This window comes from Aotus nancymaae, unplaced genomic scaffold, assembly GCF_030222135.1.
Source record: "Aotus nancymaae isolate 86718 unplaced genomic scaffold, 86718_ANA_hifiasm-v0.15.2.pri h1tg000076l, whole genome shotgun sequence".
In the NCBI taxonomy this organism is placed as follows: Eukaryota; Metazoa; Chordata; class Mammalia; order Primates; family Aotidae; genus Aotus; species Aotus nancymaae.
In genome coordinates, this window is record NW_026988491.1 from 15,924,929 (window position 1) to 15,944,931 (window position 20,003).

The 20,003-nt window shown below is 51.0% G+C and overlaps 1 protein-coding gene across 2 annotated transcripts in view; it reads right to left on the bottom strand.

Moving 5' to 3' along the window:
• ZC3H7B (zinc finger CCCH-type containing 7B) overlaps nucleotides 1-19,296 on the bottom strand; it is a 55,809-nt gene extending 36,513 nt beyond the window's left edge. Inside the window, exons 1-2 of one of the 2 annotated variants that reach the window (XM_064368104.1) lie at nucleotides 19,043-19,296; nucleotides 203-261 (exon numbers count right to left, since the gene is read on the bottom strand). In XM_064368104.1, coding sequence (XP_064224174.1) covers nucleotides 203-255 — 53 coding nt within the window. In that variant the 5' untranslated portion in view covers nucleotides 256-261; nucleotides 19,043-19,296. The remainder of the gene's footprint in view (nucleotides 1-202; nucleotides 262-19,042) is intronic. The other variant, XM_012476658.2, reaches the window with a different exon arrangement.
• Between the last annotated feature and the right edge of the window lie 707 nt (nucleotides 19,297-20,003).

Genomic DNA, 20,003 nt, shown 5'->3' on the forward strand with positions numbered 1-20,003 from the left:
TGTGTGTGTATGTAGAGTTCACGCCCGACCACGCCAGCCCTGCCTTGGCTTCTCCCACCTCCCCACACCCCAGCACACACAGGAGCCTTGGCAGTAAAGACTCAGCAGCAAGAAAAGGTAGCGCTGGGAGGGCATGGCTCTCAGAGAACCCACCCCTGCCCTCCCAGCAGCCCCGCCCAGCCCAGACCGAGTGCAGGCTTACTGAATGAACTGCAGCCCCTTCTCGATGTCCGCCTTCCGTTTCTGCCTCTCCATCAGTCTCTGGGGGAAAGAGCACAGTCCATCACTTGGTCAGCAAGAGCGGGGTTGCCATCTGCCACCCCAACTTTACGGGACCTGTGATTGGGTGCTCTCACTCCCACTCTCATTCCCTTTCCCAGGTTGGGAAAGGAGTCCCTGAGGGTGACGACCACCCTGAGGGCACTATCCTCCATACCCACAGCCCCCTGGACTCTGAGATTGAGTGGTGCCCTCAAGGAACAAGGGGCATAGAGGCCACCTGCCCTTTCCCACACAGGACTGAGCTACAATACCACATGGGACACCTTCAAGTTCAAGGAAAAACTTTCATTTTTACCCAGGCTGGAGTACAGTGGCCAGTGGTGTGATCTTGGCTCACTGCAACCTCCGTTTCCTGGGTTCAAGTGATCCTCCTGCCTCACCCTCTCGAGTAGCTGGGATTACACCACCACCACCATGCCTGGCTAATTTTTTTTTTTTTTTACCAAGGAGGAAACAAGCTCAGGGAGCCCCGGCCATGAGCTGGCATGTGGCGGAGGCAGGATTTGAACCCCAGGACATGCTTCCTTTTACATGCACTGGCAGCCCCTCTGTGCACGGCTGATTGTTGGGGGGAGACCCCATAAGTGCCGAGGCAGGAGTCAGAAGCCTCAGCCTATTCCCATATAAATAATGAAGAAGAAAATAACTAGAGATATAACCATAGTAGTTATTCATAGGTGATCTTGGTCATTCATATGTGATCTTAGTTATTCATATATGATCTTAGTTCTTTTACTAATGCCTCTCAGGTCTAGAAGTGTGAACCTGGGGTGATGTTGTGAAAGGAATGAACCTAAGGTAAGATGCTTTAAGCCCTCTGTCATGCCTGTGTAAGAACTGCTGGAGGGCACTGCTGGATGGTACCTATGCTGCAGCGCCTTCAGCAAGCTGCGGAAGGAGTTATCAGAGAGGTCTCCTTTCCCAGAGGACGGAGGAGTTAGGAGAAAACTCCGCTCCTCCAAGCTCTTGCGGTAGGCCTGATGGCTGTCAGGGAGCCCCACAGACATCTGGGGGCTTAATTGTCTCTATGTGATGCTGTGCTTCAGCAGTCACGTTCCATGTTCACTCTCATGTTCTGCTTCTGCACCTGGTTCCTTTTCTCTTAGAACAGATAATCAGTAGCTGGGCGCAGTGGCTCACGCCTGTAATCCTAGCACTTTGGGAGGGTGAGGTGGGTGGATCACCTGAGGTCAGGAGTTCAAGACCAGCCTGGCCATCATGGTGAAACCTCATCTTAAAAAAAAAAAAAAAGAATAATCAGTAAAAGTAATATAAATCTTAATGTCTTTGTTCTTTCTTGACAAGTATGGAAAAGTGCTGATGCATTATGCTCCTTACCTCATCTTGGCTACCTATATGACACGTGATGTATGTGACCCTATCACTGACCACCAACGCCACGCCTTACCTACCCTGCCTCTAGCTTTGTACTCAATAAAACCCAGAGTGTGCGGACACTCGGGGCCACTGCTGGACTCCGCTTTGGTTAGCAGTAGACTCCTGTGTGAAAACTCTCCTTTCTCTATCTGTGTCTTATGTCTTTTATTTCTAGTTTCTCATCTCCACACCAGCAGAGAGGGGCTCAAAGGACCCTGTAAGGCTAGACCTTTCAGCTGACGGCCCCGGCGATGTCTGCAAGGAGGAATGCCACGCAGCAGATGCCACAGTGCACACATGTCACCTGCACTCAGGCAGAACAGGAAGCCGGGCCCAGAGAAGGCCTCCAGACCTGGGGGCCATCTCAGCTTCCTCCCTCTTTCCACAGCCCACCTTCTGGCTGGTCAGTCCTTGCCATTCAGTCCACAAGGGGCCTGGGCTGGACCAGTTTTGGGGATGCCAGAGGTGATTCTGACATAGTTGCTGCCTGAAGGGAGCTTTTAGTCCAATAGATAAACAGCCCTTGCATTGGTCGGGCCTAGACATGTGCCCACCACACATCTGTTGGCCTTGGAAGGCCTTGGTTCAGGGCTCTGGACCCAGACAGGCCTGGGTGTGAAGCCGAGTGCTCACACTCACGGTGTGACTTTGGGCCTCTGTCTCCTACCGGGAAAGTAAGGCTAACGGCAGCTCTTGCCTCATCAGCCATGCTGAGGGTTCAGGAGCCACCGTGGACAGGGTACCTGGCACAGATCAACAGTCCCACAGTTGCAGGAAAATGTGTTATCAAACACTGCTCTGCCCCTTAGAAAAAGCTCTGCAAGCGTTCCCTGGGATGGACATGACTACTGTGACCCCATCCTAGTACAGGAGGCTAGCAGTTGTGGCCCTTGGCTGCCCGCCCCCTGCCCAGCAGGCCTCTGGGTTGGTCTCTCTGTCCTCAGCTCCCCTGTCTGTGAAACTAGCCCTCATCTTCCCCATACCAGACTCCAGGCCCAGGCTCCAACAAGCTGCTGGTGGTCTTCCTGCCTCCTGGCCTTCGCTCTCATGGTTCCTTCCACCAATGCAGCAGGCTCCGCTCTACCCTTTGAGTGAAACCCACCACCCTGCAGAGCCTAACTCCTGCACCCAGTCTCTCCTGATCCCATTAACTGAGCCCATGGGACACTCATTCATCCAATGTTTACTGGGAGCTGGGGAGCCACGGGTGGGGGCAGTGGTCAGTCCTTGCCCTGGAAGAGCACTGATCTCATAGGGGAGGCGAGGATGCACCCAGTTACCACACAGCACAGCCCAGCACCAACTGGGGAAGTGGTGGGAGGGGAGAAGGCCCTTGTGCACCTGACCACCAGCACCAAAGCACACAGCCATAGCCAGTGGCCACCAAACCCTCCCACGTTGACCTGGGTCACAATCCCACACCCCCTACCACCACCTGCGGTGGCTGCCTATCCCAGACGACTGGACCAGCCTCCTCACAGCCCTGCTAACCTCAAATACAGCATGAGGGTCTTACAAAACTCTGCTGCCCGGAGCCTCTGATGATTCACTTCACCCGAATCTCTGCTGGCACCCACAGCGGCTTATGCCACAGGGAGCAATGGCCCCATTACCCTCTCAGGTCCTGCTCAGCCCCGTGGCTCTCCCATAAATCCACAGTGGTCAGAGAGAAATGCTGCTGCATCTGTCCTCCAGCCCTAGAGTCTGAGAAGACTTAACAGTTACCAACACTGGGCCGGGCGCGGTGGCTCACGCCTGTAATCCCAGCACTTTGGGAGGCTGAGGCGAGTGGATCACAAGGTCAGGAATTCAAGACCAGCCTGGCTAAGATGGTGAAACCCCGTCTCTACTAAAAATACAAAAAAAAAATTAGTCAGGCATGGTGGCGCGTGCCTGTAATCTCAGCTATTCAGGAGGCTGAGGCAGGAATTGCTTGAACCCGGGAGGCGGAGGATGCAGTGAGCCAAGATTGTGCCACTGCACTCCAGCCTGGTGCCTGGCAACAGAGTGAGACTCTGTCTCAAAAAAAAAAAAAAAAAAAAAAAGGGTGAAAACTAAGTAAGCACTGTAGCCTAGTAATGTACCAATTCCAATTTTCTGGACCATACAGGATATCACTATTCAGGGAAGCTAGGTAAAGGGAATTCTTTGTACTATTTTTGTAACTTCTTGTGAATAAAAAGTTAAAAAACAAACAGAACTTTCCATGACAACACTACTAGAACAAAGTCCGAGCTCTCATCCTGGTTCATGCAGTACCGCAGGGCATGTCTGGCCTCTTTCTGCCCCACAGCCCGCCTGGAAAGTCATACTCCTGCAACAATGGACCATCGGCTTCCCGTCCAAGCTGCCAGCTGAGTAGGGCATCCTCCACGCCCACTGCTTCCCACCCTGGCTTAATGCCCACCACTTCTCTAAAGCTCAGCCAAAGTGGCTCCTCTACCAGGAAGGCTTCTTTCCCCAACCACTATTGCGCGCACTACCCCAAGCTCACTGCAACCACTGTGCTCATCCTCAATAACTGAAACTATGTGCTTATGTCACCATCTCTCCCTAAACTATGAGCTCCTTGAAGGCAGACACTGTATCTGATTCATCTTTAAGCAGCCCAAATAAACTGTTGGGGGACCGGGTGCGGTGGCTCATTCGCCTGTAATCGCAGCACTTTGGGAAGCTGAGGTGCATGGATCACTTGAGGTCAGGAGTTCAAGACTATGTTGGCCAATTGTGGTGAAACCCCGTCTCTACTAAAAGTACAAAAAATTATCTGGGCATGATGGCAGGCGCCTGTAATTCCAGCTACTCGAGAAGCTCAGGTAAGTGAATCACTTCAACCAGGGAGGTGGATGTTGAGATCGCACCACTGCATTCCAAACTGGGCGACAGAGCGAAACTCCATCTCAAAAGAAAAAGAAAAGGCCATGCGTGGTGGCTTACGCCTGTAATCCAAGCACTTTGAAGGCCAAGGTGGGTGGATCACCTGAGGTCAGGAGTTCAAGACCAGCCTGACCAACATGGTGAAACCCCGTTTTTTTTAAAAAAAAAAAAAAAAGAAAAGAAAAGAAAAAGAAACTTCGGGAAACCTATTTTGAGTAGGTAGTACTCATGGATCTTAGAAAAAGAGTGAGGATGCTATCAGTCATGTTTTTTTTTTTTTTTTGAGATGGAGTTTTGCTCCCTTGCCCAGGCTGGAGCGCAATAGCACATCTTGGCTCACCACAACCTCTGCCTCCTGGGTTCAAGCAGTTCTCCTGCCTCAGCCTCCTGAGTAGCTGGAATTACAGGCATGCGCCACCACACCTGGCTAATTCTGTATTTTTGGTAGAGACTGGGTTTCACAAGGTTGGTCAGGCTGGTCTCAAACTCCTGACCTCAAGTGATCCACCTGCCTCAGCCTTCCAAGTAGCTGGGATTACAGGTGCCTGCCACCACACCCAGCTAATTTTTGTATTTTCAGTAGAGACAGGGTTTCACCATGTTGGCCAGGCTGGTCTTGAACTCCTGACCTCAGGTGATTCACCCACCTCAGCCTCCCAAAGTGCTGGGATTACAGGCATGAGCCACCATGCCCGGCCCATTTCTTTCTTTCTTTCTTTCTTTTTTTAGAGACAGGGTCTCACTCTGTCACCCAGGCTGGAGTGCAATGGCACCATCATAGCTCACTGCAGCTTCAACATCCTGGCTCAAGTGATTCTCCTGCCTCAGCCTCCTGAATAACTGGAGCACAAGCCACTGCACCTGGTTAATTTTTAATTTTTAGTAGAGATGGTGTCTCACTTTGTTGCTAGGCTGGCCTTGAACTCCTCTGTTCAAGCGATCTTCCCAACTAGGCCTTCCAATGAACTAGGATGACAGGCGTGAGCCACTACACACAGCCTCAGTCATCATTTGTTAAGTTCTTTCTCCTACCAGAAACTGCTCTAAAAGCTTTAAATATAATAATCCTCACAACATCCCATAAGAACGTACCATTACTTCCCCGTCTTATGATGAGGAAAGTAAGGTACAAAGAGGTGAAACAACTTGCCGCGGTTACAGAGCTGGTAAGTGATAACGGAACTGGGATTTGACCTGGCAGTTGGCCTCTAGAGCCCACATTCTGTCACCTGTCTACCTGACAGTCCTCCTCTCCCCAGCCCCACACCTCCCCCATTCCACCCCACCCCTACTCCCACACCAGGCTGCCTCCAGGCACACCCCACCCCCTTGCACTCACTTTCCCAGGTTTAATGAAAGAGTTGCAATCAGTCCAGACTGCAGACACGGGACACAGCACATGAACACTATGTGAGGTTATGTCATCTCTAAAGACACCCGGCACTTCTCCTGACTCACTGGGCTCTTGATGGCTTCCTTAGAGAGACTAGGAAAGGTCTAATTTTGCCATCTTTAACTCTATTAGTCAGCATTCCAGGCCTGCAGATAGCCCTTCCCCACAGTCCTCACATGGCATGTGTGCCCACCCTGAGGACCCTCTGCTCTAAGGTGGTCAGGTCTGCTCCAAGGTGGTCAGAACCTCACTTCTGGGAGTTACCTTCAATATGTCAAGTACCTTCTATGGCAGAGATTCTAAATGGAGAGAACTCAAGGAAAACGTTTACAACCTGGCTTTCACTAACACCTCCCTGACGTTTAGCACTCCTTCCAATTATGAATGTAGGCAACACATGGCAGGAATATCTTTAAGCCACCTGTGACCCAGTCACCGCCAGAATCTTTTCCTATCACGTTTCAGTTACTGCACATATAACGAAATGTTCACCCTTATCACCTTTGAAATTAGAGTAGTTACATTAGACTGCTAGATCTGGTTTTTTAATTGATACTATAATCCGAGATAACTGTTTTCCTTTGTAATCCTGTGTATTTCACTTTACAGTTTTAGTTTGTTTGTTTGAGTCAGAGTCGTGCACTGTCGCTCAGATTGGAGTGCAGTGGTGTGATCTCTGCTCACTGCAACCTCTGCCCCCCGAGTTCAAGTGATTCTCCGGCCTCAGCCTCCCAAGTAGCTGGGATTACAGGCACCTGCCACCACACCCAGATAGTTTTTTGTATCTTTTTAGTAGAGACAGGGTTTCACTTTGTTGGCCAGGCTGGTCTCAAACTCCTGACCTCGTGATCTTCCTGCGTCAGCCTTCCAAAGTGCTGGGATTACAGACGTGAGCCACTGCGCCCGGCCTATACTTTTGTTTTTGAGACAGGGTCCTGCTCTGCCATCTAGGCGGGACTGCAGTAGCATGATCTCAGCTCACTGCAACCTCTGCCTCCTGGCTTCTAGAGATCCTCTCACCTTCAGCTTCCTGAATAGCTGGGTCCACAGGCATGCCTGGCTGACTTTTTGTAAGTTTTGTAGAGACAGGGTTTTGCCATGTCGCCTAGGCTGGCACTTTATACATTTAAAAACATGGCAGGTCGGCCGGGTATGGTGGCTCATGCCTGTAATTCCAGCACTTTGGGAGGCTGAGGCGGGCGGATCACGAGGTCAGGAGTTCAAGACCAGCGTGACCAATACAGTGAAACCCCGTTTCTACTAAAAATATGAAAATTAGCCAGGTGTGGTAGCGTACGCTTGTATTCCCAGCTACTCGGGAGGCTGAGGCAGGAGAATTGCTTGAACCCAGGAGGCAGAGGTTGCAGTGAGCCAAGATTGTGCCACTGCACTCCAGCCTGGGCAACAAAGTGAGACTCCATCACAAAAAATAAATAAATAAAATAAAATAAAAAATAAAAAAAAGAAAACGTGAAAACATGACAGGTCCAAAAAAAAAAGAAAGAAAGGTCTGAAAAGATTTAGAAGCCTTATTTTAATGAATCATATTATTTAACCACACAATCGTCTCAAAGGTGGGTGTTAATTACCCCACTTTTCACAGAGCGAATCTGTGACTCTCCCAAGGCCACACTGCTGCTGAGGAAGAAAGCAGGAGCTACCGGCAGGGCCCCTGGCTCCAGGAATGAATGTGGAATGGCAGCCTGCAGCTTGTGTTCTAGTCAACTGGCCACTTGAACAGAAACCAAAGTGCTGGAAACTTCCCCAGACCTCCCCAACTTCCTGGTCCCTACCCCATAAACTAAACTAGGAGTCAGTAGCAAAGCATACTCCTCTTCCCTCCAGCAGCATTCTGCTTACAAAGGGCTTCTACTTTCATAATCTTGTCTTACCCTCCTGACAACCTGGGGCCAAACTGAGCAGGAATAGTTGAAACCCACATCCCTGTCTCCAGGAGCCTGGGCTCCAGCTTTTTTTTTTTTTTTTTTGAGACAGAGTCTTGTTCTGTCACCCAGGCTAGAGTGCAGTAGCTTGATCTCGGCTGACTGCAACCTCCACCTCCCAGGTTCAAGCAATTCTCCTGCCTCAGCCTCCGAATAACTAGGACTACAGGTGTGCATCACCACACTCAGCTATTTTTTTTTTTTTTTTGTATTTTTAGTAGAGATGGGGTTTCACCATGTTGACCAGGCTGGTCTCAAACTCCTGACCTCAAGTGATCTGTGCACCTTGGCCTCCCAAAGTGCTGGGATTACAGGCATGAGCCACCGCATCTGGCCCTGCTCCAATGTCTTTATCAAGACCCACCAGATGTGGTGCTTAAAGTAAGATGCTTAAAAAATACTAACTCCCTTTTTAAAACAGAAAGTGACAGAAGGTCATTGGCCAGGCATGGTGGCTTATGCCTGTAATTCCAGCTACTTGGGAGGCTGAGGCAGGAGAATCACTTCAAAACTGGAGGCAGAGGCTGTGGTGAGCCGAGATCACACCATTGCACTCCAGTCTGGGCAACAAGAGCAAAACTCCGTCTCAAAAAAAAAAGGAACAGAAGGTCATTGTAAAAGCTTTGGAAATTATAGGCAAGTATTAAAAAATAAACCAGAGTCACCCAGAGGCCCATAGCTCAGAGGGACTGCCTAACACTGTGGTGTACTTTGTTCCCCTTGAGAAGCTGATTAGTCACTGCTCCTGCTCCTAGGGAGCTTGAAATCCTTGTGGTGCACCCGTGGCATCAAGAGTTTCCAGCGCTGCTCTGCTTGCTGGAAAAAAAAAATTATAGGCCGGGCGCAGTGGCTCAAGCCTGTAATCCCAGCACTTTGGGAGGCTGAGGCGGGCGGATCACCAGGTCAAGAGATCGAGACCATCCTGGCCAACATGGTGAAACCCCGTCTCTACTAAAAATACAAAAATTAACTGGGTGTGGTGGCGTGCGCCTGTAGTCCCAGCTACTTGGGAGGCTGAGGCAGGAGAATTGCTTGAACCCGGGAGGCGGAGGTTGCAGTGAGCCGAGATTGCGCCACGGCACTCCAGCCTGGTGCCTGGCAACAGAGCGAGACACTGTCTAAAAAAAAAAAAAAATTATAGACATAATTTTTTTTTTTTGAGACAGAGTCTCGCTCTTGTTGCCCAGGCTAGAGTGCAATGGTGCCATCTTGGCTCACAGCAATCTCCGCCTCCTGGGTTCAAGCGATTCTCCTGCCTCAGCCTCCCAAGTAGCTGGGATTACAGGCATGCGCCACCATGCCCACCCAATATTTGTATTTTCAGTAGAGACGGGGTTTCTCCATGTTGGTAGGGTTGGTCTCGAACTCTCAACCTCAGGTGATCGCCCATCTTGGCCTCCCAAACTGCTGGCATCACAGGCATGAGCCACGGCTCCCAGCTCACAATGGACATAATTATCCGATAAGTTTTCATTCAGTCAATGCCGATTTCTTTGCAGTTTCTCTGCCCAGTCCTGGGCTGTTTGGCAAGGGCTATTCTGTGGCCAACCTGTTATTCATTTATTCAGCAAATAACTATGAAGCACCTTTACAGCAAGGGGCCCTACCAGGTGCTAAGGGAACACAGTTAATAAAGTCCCTGGTCTGGGGGAGCTTGTCATCCTTGGGTGGGAAGACAAATAAATCAGCGTGAAATGCACATGACAAGTAAAAATAGAGATGAGAGTCACGAAGCTGAAGCAGGAAACATGGCATGGAGTGATGGAAAGTACAACAGGACCAGGCGCAGCGGCTCACCCCTGTAATCCCAGCACTTTGGGAGGCCAAAGTGGGCGGATCACTTGAGGCCAGGAGTTCAAGACCAGCCTGGCCAACATGATGAAACCCCCATCTCTACTAAAAAATACAAAAATTAGGCTGTGCGTGGTGGTGGGCACCTATAATGCTAGCTACTTAGGGGGCTAAGGCAGGAGAATCGCTTCAACGCAGGAGGTCAAGGTTGTAGTGAGCCGAGATCACACTAGTGTACTCTAGTCTGGGCGAAAGAGTGAGACTTTATCTCAAAAAAGGAAAAAAGAAAGAAAGCAGACTGGGAGTTTAGGGCAGGCCCTTAAGAGGAAGCTGGTATTTAAAAGAGACAAAGAGCCAGCCATGGAAGATGGGAGGTAAGGTAAGAGGGCACCTACCTAGGAGGGAGCAGGGTACAGGCAACGGCCCTGAGGTGGGAACAAGGTGTTAATGTTCCAGGAAAACTCAGAAGGCCAGCAGGGCTGCAGCACCCAAGCAAGGGCAAGCCACGTGGGAGGCAAAGTGCAAGGGGCAGGTGAGGTTGGTTATAGAGTCACTCACAGGCCATGCCAGGAACCAGAGCTGTGTTTTGCGTGAGTCAGGAGACTGTGGGAGAGTTTTCAGCACCAGAGTGACAGAAGCTTATTTATTTATTTATTTATTTTTATTTTTTTGAGACAGAGTTTTACTCTTGTTGCTCAGGCTGAAGTGCAGTGGCACAATCTCGGCTCACTGCAACCTCTGCCTTCCAGTTTCAAGTGATTCTCCTGCTGTACCACCCCCCTGAGTAGCTGGATTACAGCAGGCACCTACCACCATGCCCAGCTAATTTTTCTATTTTTAGTGGAAACAGGGTTTCACCATGTTGGCCAGGATGGTCTGGAACTCCTGACCTCGTGATCTGCCTGCCTCGGTCTCCCAAAGTGCTGGGATTACAGGTGTGAGCCAGCATGCCTGGCTGACAGGAGCTTATTTATTTTGCAAGAAGATCCCTTTGGTTACTGCAGGGAGGATGGATGACAAGAGAGGATGCTGGGAGATTGGTTAGGAGGCTACTGCAGTGGTCCAAGCTTGGATCAAGGCAGACAGTGAAGAAGATTCAGGAATATTCTGAAGGCTATTAAATTATCAAGACACCTACAACCCCTGACGCAGATTCGATTGGATCAGTAGGGCCATTTCACAGAAAAGGAGATAGAAGCCAAGAATGACAAAAAGATCGTGCCCCCATCACGCAGCCAGCATGTGCAGGAGTTGGGAATGAAACTCGGGACTTCGGGCTCCCTGCCCTGTGTTCCTCGGCCTGTGGAGGGAGAGGGCATGACTGAGGGAAGCTCAGGGAACAAGAGCATAGCTGAACCAGGGCGACCTCTGAAAACCCCAGGAGGGCCAGAGCCCCCACCTTCCCCACAGCGCTCACAGGATGTGCTCAAGGAATGATCATCGGCCGGCCCTGGCACTTCAGAAACACAAACCAACTGGAAGACACGGTTCTTGGTCTCAGAGAATCCAGTACCCTGTTTCCTTCCCAAGTCACAGTGTGGACTGGGTAGGAAGGGTCAGCAGGTGGGAGATGCCTCAGTCTTTTTTTCTGAAAAATAGGAACACCTCTTACTTTACCTCGAAAGATGGTCATGACAATTAATGACAGACTTTAGACAAAACAGGATACAAATACTGGTGGTAGTTAGAATCTCCAGACTAATAAGAAAAGAGCTTCTGCTGGGCGCGGTGGCTCACACCTGTAATCCCAGCACTTTGGGAGGACGAGGCAGGCAGATCACCTGAGGTTGGGAGTTTGAGACTAGCCTGAACAATAAGAAAAAACCCTGTCTCTACTAAAAATACAAAAATTAGCTGGGCATGGTGGCATGCGCCTATAGTCCCAGCTACTCGGGAGGGTGAGGCAGAAGAATCGCTTGAACCTGGGAGGCGCAGGTTGCAGTGAGCTGACATTGCACCACTGCACTCCAGCCTGGGCAACAAAAGCGAAACTCTGTCTATAAAAAAAAAAAAGAAAAAGAAAACCGCTTCGAGGAAACTGGAAGTAACCTGAAGGCTGTCTCCTGCATGGCAGCTAAGACCTGAGATGTCAAATGGCTTCATCTGACTCCCTTCTCTATGTCAGCTGCGTAATCTCAGCAGTGTTACTTAGTCTCTCTGACCCTCAGGCTCCTCAACTACAAGATGGGGCTGCTAATGATTGTTCCTGTCTCAAAGAGCTGTTAAGTGGATTCATGAGAGAAGGCATAGGAAATACCAAGCACGATGCTGGTATACAGCGCTGTTAACTAATATGGGGGCTGCTATGGTATCACCACGATCACCACCAAGCTCTTGTCTCATCCTCTGATGCTGAGACACTTTGATGCTGCAGAACTGAAGTTACTAGATGTTTCTCAAGGGACAGGGTTCTGAATGCAGGAATGTTCCTCCCTCTGGGCCTCCATAGCCTGGTGGGGAGATGGCACCAATACAACCAACGCGCCTGCAAAGAAACAGTCTCCCTGGGGGGAATGAATTCGGTGGGAAGGAGTCTGTAGCTGGTGCTGACAGAGAAAGGAAACAGAAAGGAAAAGCTTGTTTTCCAGGGGCCATGAAATGTGATGAAAGGAGCTGGCTTCTGTGGAGGCTCCTGGGAGCTGACACAGTACTCACTTCATCAGCCCAGCCTGAGCCTCCAGCTTCTGGCTGTAGCACCTCCACCCACCACCCGCCTCCACCTGCATTCCCCCTATCTGAACAACCTCAGGTCTCCCCAGAGGCCCCTTCCCAGGCCCACACCAGGCCAACTCCAGAGCCAGACATCCTGGGTTGGCTCTGCAGCTTTGCCCCTTCTACGCTTCACTGAACCTCTCTATGCCAGTTTCTTCACCTGTAAAATGGGGATATTTATAGTGCCTCCCTCTAGGGCTGTTATAAGAATTAAATAAAGGCTGGGTGCAGTGGCTCATACCTGCAATCCCAGCACTGTGGGAGACTGAGGTGGGTGGGTCTGGAGTTCAAGACCAGCCTGGCCAACATGGTGAAACCCTGTCTCTACTAAAAATACAAAAATTCACTGGGCATGCTGGCGCACACCTGTAATCCCAGCTACTCGTGAGGCAGAGATAGGAGAATCACTGGAACCAGGGAGGCGGAGGATGCAGTGAGTCGAGGTCGCACCACTGCACTCCAGTCTGGGTGATAAGAGTGTAACTCCATCTCAAAAAAAAAAAAAAAAAAAAAGAAATAAGCTAACTTGGGAAAAAGCACTTACAACAGGGCCTAAAGAATTGCTGGACTGGTGATTGCTAAATTAATAAAAATTTTAAAATACCTCTAGCTCCTTTCATCTGAGTTTCTTATCCTGACCCCCAGACATGGGTTATCATTAAATATCATCAAATCTCTTAGGGCTCCTTTTCCGAAGGGGAAATTGAGGCCCAGAGAATCGAAGGAATCACGACAGCAGAGCCTGACTTGAACCCAGTCATTTCTGCCCACTAGACTGTGGCTGTACCATCCCCGGCTTTGTCCATGTCAATGCCTCTGCTTAGAACACCTTTTCTCTGGCTTTTTTTTTTTTTTTTTTTTTTTGAGACGGAGTCTCGCTCTTGTTACCCAGGCTGGAGTGCAATGGCGCGATCTCGGCTCACCGCAACCTCCGCCTCCTGGGTTCAGGCAATTCTCCTGCCTCAGCCTCCTGAGTAGCTGGGATTACAGGCACGCGCCACCGTGCCCAGCTAATTTTTTTGTATTAGTAGAGACGGGGTTTCACAATGTTGACCAGGATGGTCTCGATCTCTTGACCTCGTGATCCACCCGCCTCGGCCTCCCAAAGTGCTGGGATTACAGGCTTGAGCCACCGCGCCCGGCCTTCTCTGGCTTTTCAATCTATCCTTCAGATGTTCAAATGGCACTTCTAGGAAGACCTTCCATTCTTGGGCAAAATAAACCTTCCTCCTCTACACTGGGGCATAATTCAATTTGACAACACAATGGCTGAGTGTGTCATCCTGGCACCACCTCTGAGGCTGGAGGCACAGAGGGTGAATCAGACCCAGTTCCTGTCCTTGGGAAGCTCAGATTAATGGTCCATATCTATCTCATCCCAAGCTCCAAGCTCCTCCAGGGTGCTGAGTTTGCACTCAGCAGGCACTGAGGAACCGAACCTGCTCAGATCCAGTCTGAACACGCTCAGGGACCAGTCCTCCTTCTACTGCCATCCTGCCTTCTCCAGTTAGAAACCTACTGAGAGTGCTTTCACTGGGCCAGTCCTGCAGGGCCTTGGGACATAGCCAGTTCAGGAGAACTCCTTGGTCTTGGGGAGCTTGCTGACCATTCAGCCTGAACCCCCTACCCTGGTTGCAGTTGCTAATTCAGACCATCTGATCTCTGGGTTTTTCTTTTCTTTCTTTTTTTTTTTTGAGATGGCGTTTCACTCTGTCGTCCAGGCTAGAGTGCAGTGGTACAATCTTGACTCAGTGCAACCTCCACCCTGCAGGTTGAAGCGATTCTCCTGTCTCAGCCTCCCTAGTAGCTGGGATCACAGGCGCCCGCCACCAGGCCGGGCTAATTTTTGTGTTTTTCGTGGAGATGGAGTTTCAACACGTTGGCCAGGCTGGTCTTGAACTCCTGACCTCAAGTGATCAGCTCGCCTTGGCCTCCCAAAGTGCTGGGATTACAGACTGGTCCCTGTTCTTGCTTAAGTATCTGAGAGGAAGGTGGTTGCAGAGGGCAGAGCATACTTAAGAGTCAAGAGGCCTGGGTTCAAATCCTACAGGTTGAACTTGGGCTGGGCACACAAATCCTATGTTCCTCAATTTCTTTTTTTTTTTTTCTTTTTAAAGACGGGGTTTCACCATGTTGGTCAGGCTGGTCTTGAACTCCCGACCTCAGGTGATCCGCCGGCCTTGGTCTCCAAAGTGCTTGGATTACAGGCGTGAGCCACCACGCCCCTCAATTTCTTTTTTATTCTTTCTTTCTTTTTTTTTTTTTTTTTTTTGAGCCAGAGTCTCTCTCTGTTGCCCAGGCAGGAGTACAGTGGCACGAACTTGGCTCACTGCAACCTTCGCATCCTGGGTTCAAGCAATTCTCCTGCCTCAGCCTCCCAAATCCCTGTATCTGGGATTACAGGCATGTGCCACAACACCTAGCTAATTTTTATATTTTTAGTAGAGACAGGGTTTTGCCGTGTTGGCCAGGCTGGTCTTGAACTCCTGACCTCAAGTGATCCACCCACCTTGGCCTCCCAAAGTGCTAGGATTACAGGCATGAGCCACTGTGCCTGGCCCTCAATTTCTTCATCTGCGAAATGGAGATTACAATGCCCACCCCTCATGGAGCTACGATAACAATTAGAGATAATGCAAGTCAATCTCCCAGCACAGAAGCACTTGTGGCTAACCCAGAAATTCCCTTCTTTTCCACCGTAGCAAGCCTCCCCATTTTTTCAAGTTCAAATTCTACTTCCTGGAAGAAGCCTTCTCTAACTTTTCCAGATAACCTTGAGCTCTCTTCTCTCCACTCCCAATGCATTGACCCCAGAATTCTTGTGTTCTCATTGGTTCACTAGAGTGAACTTTCCAGCCAGATAATAAATGACTAACTCAGTCGCAAACCTCCCCCACAGCATTACACAAGAGGCACTTGAAAAGTAACTTGCAGACAGGCATGAGGTGGCTCAAAGCCTGTAACCCCAGCACTTTGGGAGGCCAAGATACACAGATACGTTGAGACCAGGAGTTCAAGACCAGCCTGAGCAACATGGCGAGACCCTGTCTCTACTAAAAGTACAAAAATTAGCCGGGTGTGGTGGTGGGTGCTTGTAGTCCCAGCTATTCAGGAGGCTGAGACATGAGAATTGCTTGAACCTGGGAGGTTGCAGTGAGCCAAGATCGTGCCACTGCACTCCAGCCTGGTTGACAGAGAGAAACTCTGTCAAAGAAAGAAAGAGCTGAGCGCGGAGGCTCACACCTCTAATCCCAGCACTTTGGGAGGCCAAGGCAGGCGGATCATGAGGACAGAGTTAGAGATCAGCCTGACCAACATGGTGAAACCCTGTCTCCACTAAAAATACAAGAATTAGCCAGGTGTGGTGGCGCATGCCGGTAATCCAGCTACTCAGGAGGCTGAGGCAGGAGAATTGCTTGAACCCAGGAGGTAGAGGTTGCGGTGAGCCGAGATGGAGCCACTGCACTCCAGCCTAGGCAATAGAGTGAGACTCCGTTGAATAAAAGAGAGAAAGAGAGAAAGTGGGAAGGAGAAGAAAGAAAAGAAACTTGAGGCTGTGTGCGGTGGCTCACGCCTGTAATCCCAGCACTTTGGGAGGCCGAGGTAGGCGGATCACGAGGTCAAGAGATCAAGACTATCCTGGCCAACATGGTGAAACCCCATCTCTACTAAAAAATACAAAAATTAGCTGGGCATGGTGGTGCGCGCCTGTAGTCCCAGCTACTTGGGAGGCTGAGGCAGGAGAATTGCTTGAACCCAGGAGGTGGAGATTGTAGTGAGCTGAGATTGCGCCACTGCACTCCAGCCTGGCGCCTGGCGACAGAGCAAGACTCTGACTCCAAAAAAATAAAAAAGAAAGCAAACAACTTGGAAAGCATATTTAAAAAAAAAAAAAAGAAAAGAAAAGAAACTTGAGCCAGGCTTGGTGGCTCATGCCTGTAACCCAGTCCCTTTGGGAGGCCAGGAGAGGAAGATTGCTTGGGCCCAGTAGATTGAACTATGATTGTACTAATGTACTCCAGCCTGGGTGACAGAGTGAGACCTTGTCTCAAAATAAAAAAGAAAAAGAAAAGTCACTTGCTAAGGTAGCCCAGGACCCTGGGAAAGGGTGATGATTCAGAGCTAGAAAACTGTGTGGGAATCCTACCTCGGCCGTCTGACTTTCCAGCAAGATTCACAGTTCGGCCTAAGGTTTCTCATCTGGAAAATGTCTACCTGACACAATTACTATGGAGGACAGATGAGTCAACACATGTGAAAGCCTTTTTTTTTTTTTTTTTTTTTGAGACAGGTCTCGCTCTTGTTACCCAGGCTGGAGTGCAATGGCGCGATCTCGGCTCACCGCAACCTCCGCCTCCTGGGTTCAGGCAATTCTCCTGCCTCAGCCTCCTGAGTAGCTGGGATTACAGGCACGCACCACCATGCCCAGCTAATCTTTTGTATTTTTAGTAGAGACGGGGTTTCACCATGTTGACCAGGATGGTCTCGATCTCTTGACCTTGTGATCCACCCACCTCGGCCTCCCAAAGTGCTGGGATTACAGGCGTGAGCCACCGTGCCCGGCTGGATTTTTTTTTTTTAAGACTCAGTCTTGCACTTGTCTGCCAGGCTGGAGTGCAATGGCACCATCCTGGCTCACTGTAACCTCCATGTCCCAGGTTCAAGCGATTCTACTGCCTCAGCCTGTCAAGTAGCTGGGATTATAGGCACCCGCCACCACACCCAGCTAATTTTTGTATTTTTAGTACAGATGGGGTTTCATCGTGTTGGCCAGGCTAGTCTCAAACTCCTGACCTGGGTTGATCCGCCCACTTCGGCCTCCCAAAGTGCTGGGATTCCAGGCATGAGTCACCACGCCCGGCCGCCCTTTCGTTGTGAACTAAAAAGTGATATTTTAAGGATTATGATTTTCAGATTGAGAGGTTATAATTTTCAGATTCTCTACCCATGTCTCAACCGACATCTCAGCTTTCCTACACCTAAGATTCGAGAGATCAGCGCATCCCACCAAACTTCTTAGCCTCACAATAATCTAACAAAATCCACATTCCTGTGCAACCTATACAAAAGCCAGCAGCTAAGAACTCCCAGCATCCACAGAACAGAAACTTTATCCCAGCTCAGGGACAACAAAGTCTCTCTCCCATCCTCAGATCTCATCCCTCCTGGACACAGGTTTCTTCTTCCCACCTTAAGGCTCTCCACTTCTCAAATATGCTCCATCCGAGTGTCAACCAGGTGTCATTTCTACCTTCCATGGCAGTCCAACTTCTATGGGAGGCGAACGTGGGGAAAGGAGACCCCCACGGAGGGGGATGGGTGTATGTGTGTGAGGGGGGAGTATTGGTAGTAGAACTAAAGATTCCGCCAGTATTTTGTGTCCAACACGGTTGCTACATGTACTATAATTATCTCATTTGTGTGACAATTCAAGGATCTGCATTCTGCTATTTTCACCAGGCTGAACTGCAGATGCTGAGGAATATGGCAAGAAGTTGGGGTTCAGAGTCTGATGCCAAGGCTAGCAACCCAAGAAACAAAACGGCTGATCACCAGCTCCCTCCCCACTCAGGCCCAGCCCCCTTTTTCGAGCCCCCAGACTCCCCACGCAGGGCCCTAGCCCCCTAGTCTTCCCCATCAATTCTCTGTTGGCAACGCAGACATCAGGTTCTATCAGAGGGAGCTGTTTTTACATGATCATTTCTCTTCCTGGGAAAACGGCTTTGTCTGTGAAAGACCCCCCAACCAGGCGCCTTATAAACACCCAAATCAGACACAGTATTAAGGAGAAAGGAAGGGAAAGGGGGAGGGAGTAAGCCCGGAGTGAGGCCCCCAGGCTCGCTGCGGCAGGATGGGGATATGAGGCCAGGGTCCGCGGCTCCCAGGCCCCCAGCCCCATCAGGCACCCCCTCTCAGGCGCCAGAGCCGACATCCGAAGCCCCCTAGCACTCACTCCCTGGACGGCCACGGGCCTCCCACAGGCCTCGGAGCCCAGAAACTGATCCTGCAACCGGAAACGCCCCCCTGCCCAGCAGGCCCAGACCGCGCCCCCCTTTCCTGCCACCCCCTTCCCGCGGGCCCGGCTGCAGGCCCCGGATCCCCGGGCTCGCGTGGCCGCCGCAGCCGACAGGGGTGGCCCGTCTGGCGGCCGCGCTCCCCGGCCCTCGCCGCGGCCCCTCCAACTCCGGGTGCTGCGGAGCCAAGGCGAACACAAAAGGAAGGGGGGGCCCTGCCAGCGACTCCCCTGCCAGTCTCCGAGACCCCCTGGGCGGGAGTCGGCAGAGCATCCGGGGACCCCAGAAGCTCCGGACGCCGGAAGGGCCCCACGAAAATTCCAACACAGCTCCTGGGGGCTGCAGGGGCGGCCAAGTCTCCCCAGGGTAGGTGCCCCCGGCCGCACCGTAACTTAGAAACTTTGGGGTAGGGTACGGGGACCGGGATCCCCAAAAAAGGAGGAAATGGGGGTTTAGAGACAATTTATTTTCTGCAAAATCCCACTTTCCAGGTGGCCCGGCGCGCAGCCCCGGCCTGGACAGGGCTCTGGGCGGCTCCTCCCCGGTCCGGTCCGGCCCGGCCCAGGCGGCCCCGAACCGTCGCGCGCGGGCGGCCCCGGACGCGGTGGCCCCGGCCTCTGCCCCGCGGGGCTCGGGCCGCGCCAAGCACTCACCTCCGCCGGGCTGCGCTTCCCGCGGGTCTGCGCCGAGCCCGATAAATGGTATGCTATGACTAGAGGTATGATTACGTTATTATTATTATTATTAGTAATAATAAGAGTAAATGCTATTTAATTACGGGCGGCCGCATCCTGCTCCCGGCGCCGCCGCCCCGGCAGCTCCGTCCATGTGGCTCCGGAGCGCTTTACTTTCATTTCCAGCCCCTCGGCCGGCCGCTCGCGGCAGCACCCGCTGGAGGCACCCTCTCCCTGCAGCCCTTCCTCCTCGGGTCCTAGAGAGCGCGGCTCCCGTCGCCTTGGCGCGCCTGGGATGGGCGACGCGGGCTGCGCACCTGGGGAGAAGAGGGGGGTGGACGAGTCAAGGAAGCCCCACTTCACTGTGGAAAGCTCATGCCTGGAATTCACCTTTATTTTTTTTAAAGTGTCCCGACTTTTAGGGGGAGTTTCTTTTGGCAGTTCTGCATTTCTAGGCTGATGCTGCTCAGACCCACTGCCTCCGCCCTTCCCTATCTGTGTCAAAAGCCCCCAGGCTTCCAGGTGCTTTCATGGAAGGCTCCCCAAAACCCTGGTTGCGTTGTGCTCTCGTCACTGATGGGAACCGGAGACACAGAGAGGAATCAGGACTTCACTTGGCTGGAGTTTTATGCATAGGATGTTAAAAATATGTATATTAAATGACATTTTGTTAAAGACTATAAGGCCACTTTATTGGGGGGAGGAGCATCATGATGGGTGTAGGGACCACTGCAGTGAGTTCGGCAGGGCGGGAGAATATTTGGGCTCAATTCAGAATTCAGCATGGGCAATTGGGAATTTATAGGGAAGGAGCAAGGATCCACTGATTGAGGGTAGGTGGATAGGAAATTACATCAGAGATAAGGGAGGATTCAGGCTTAAACACACCTAACAAGAATGTTGTGAAGGCAGACCAAGGTGATCAGACATCACCTGGGGA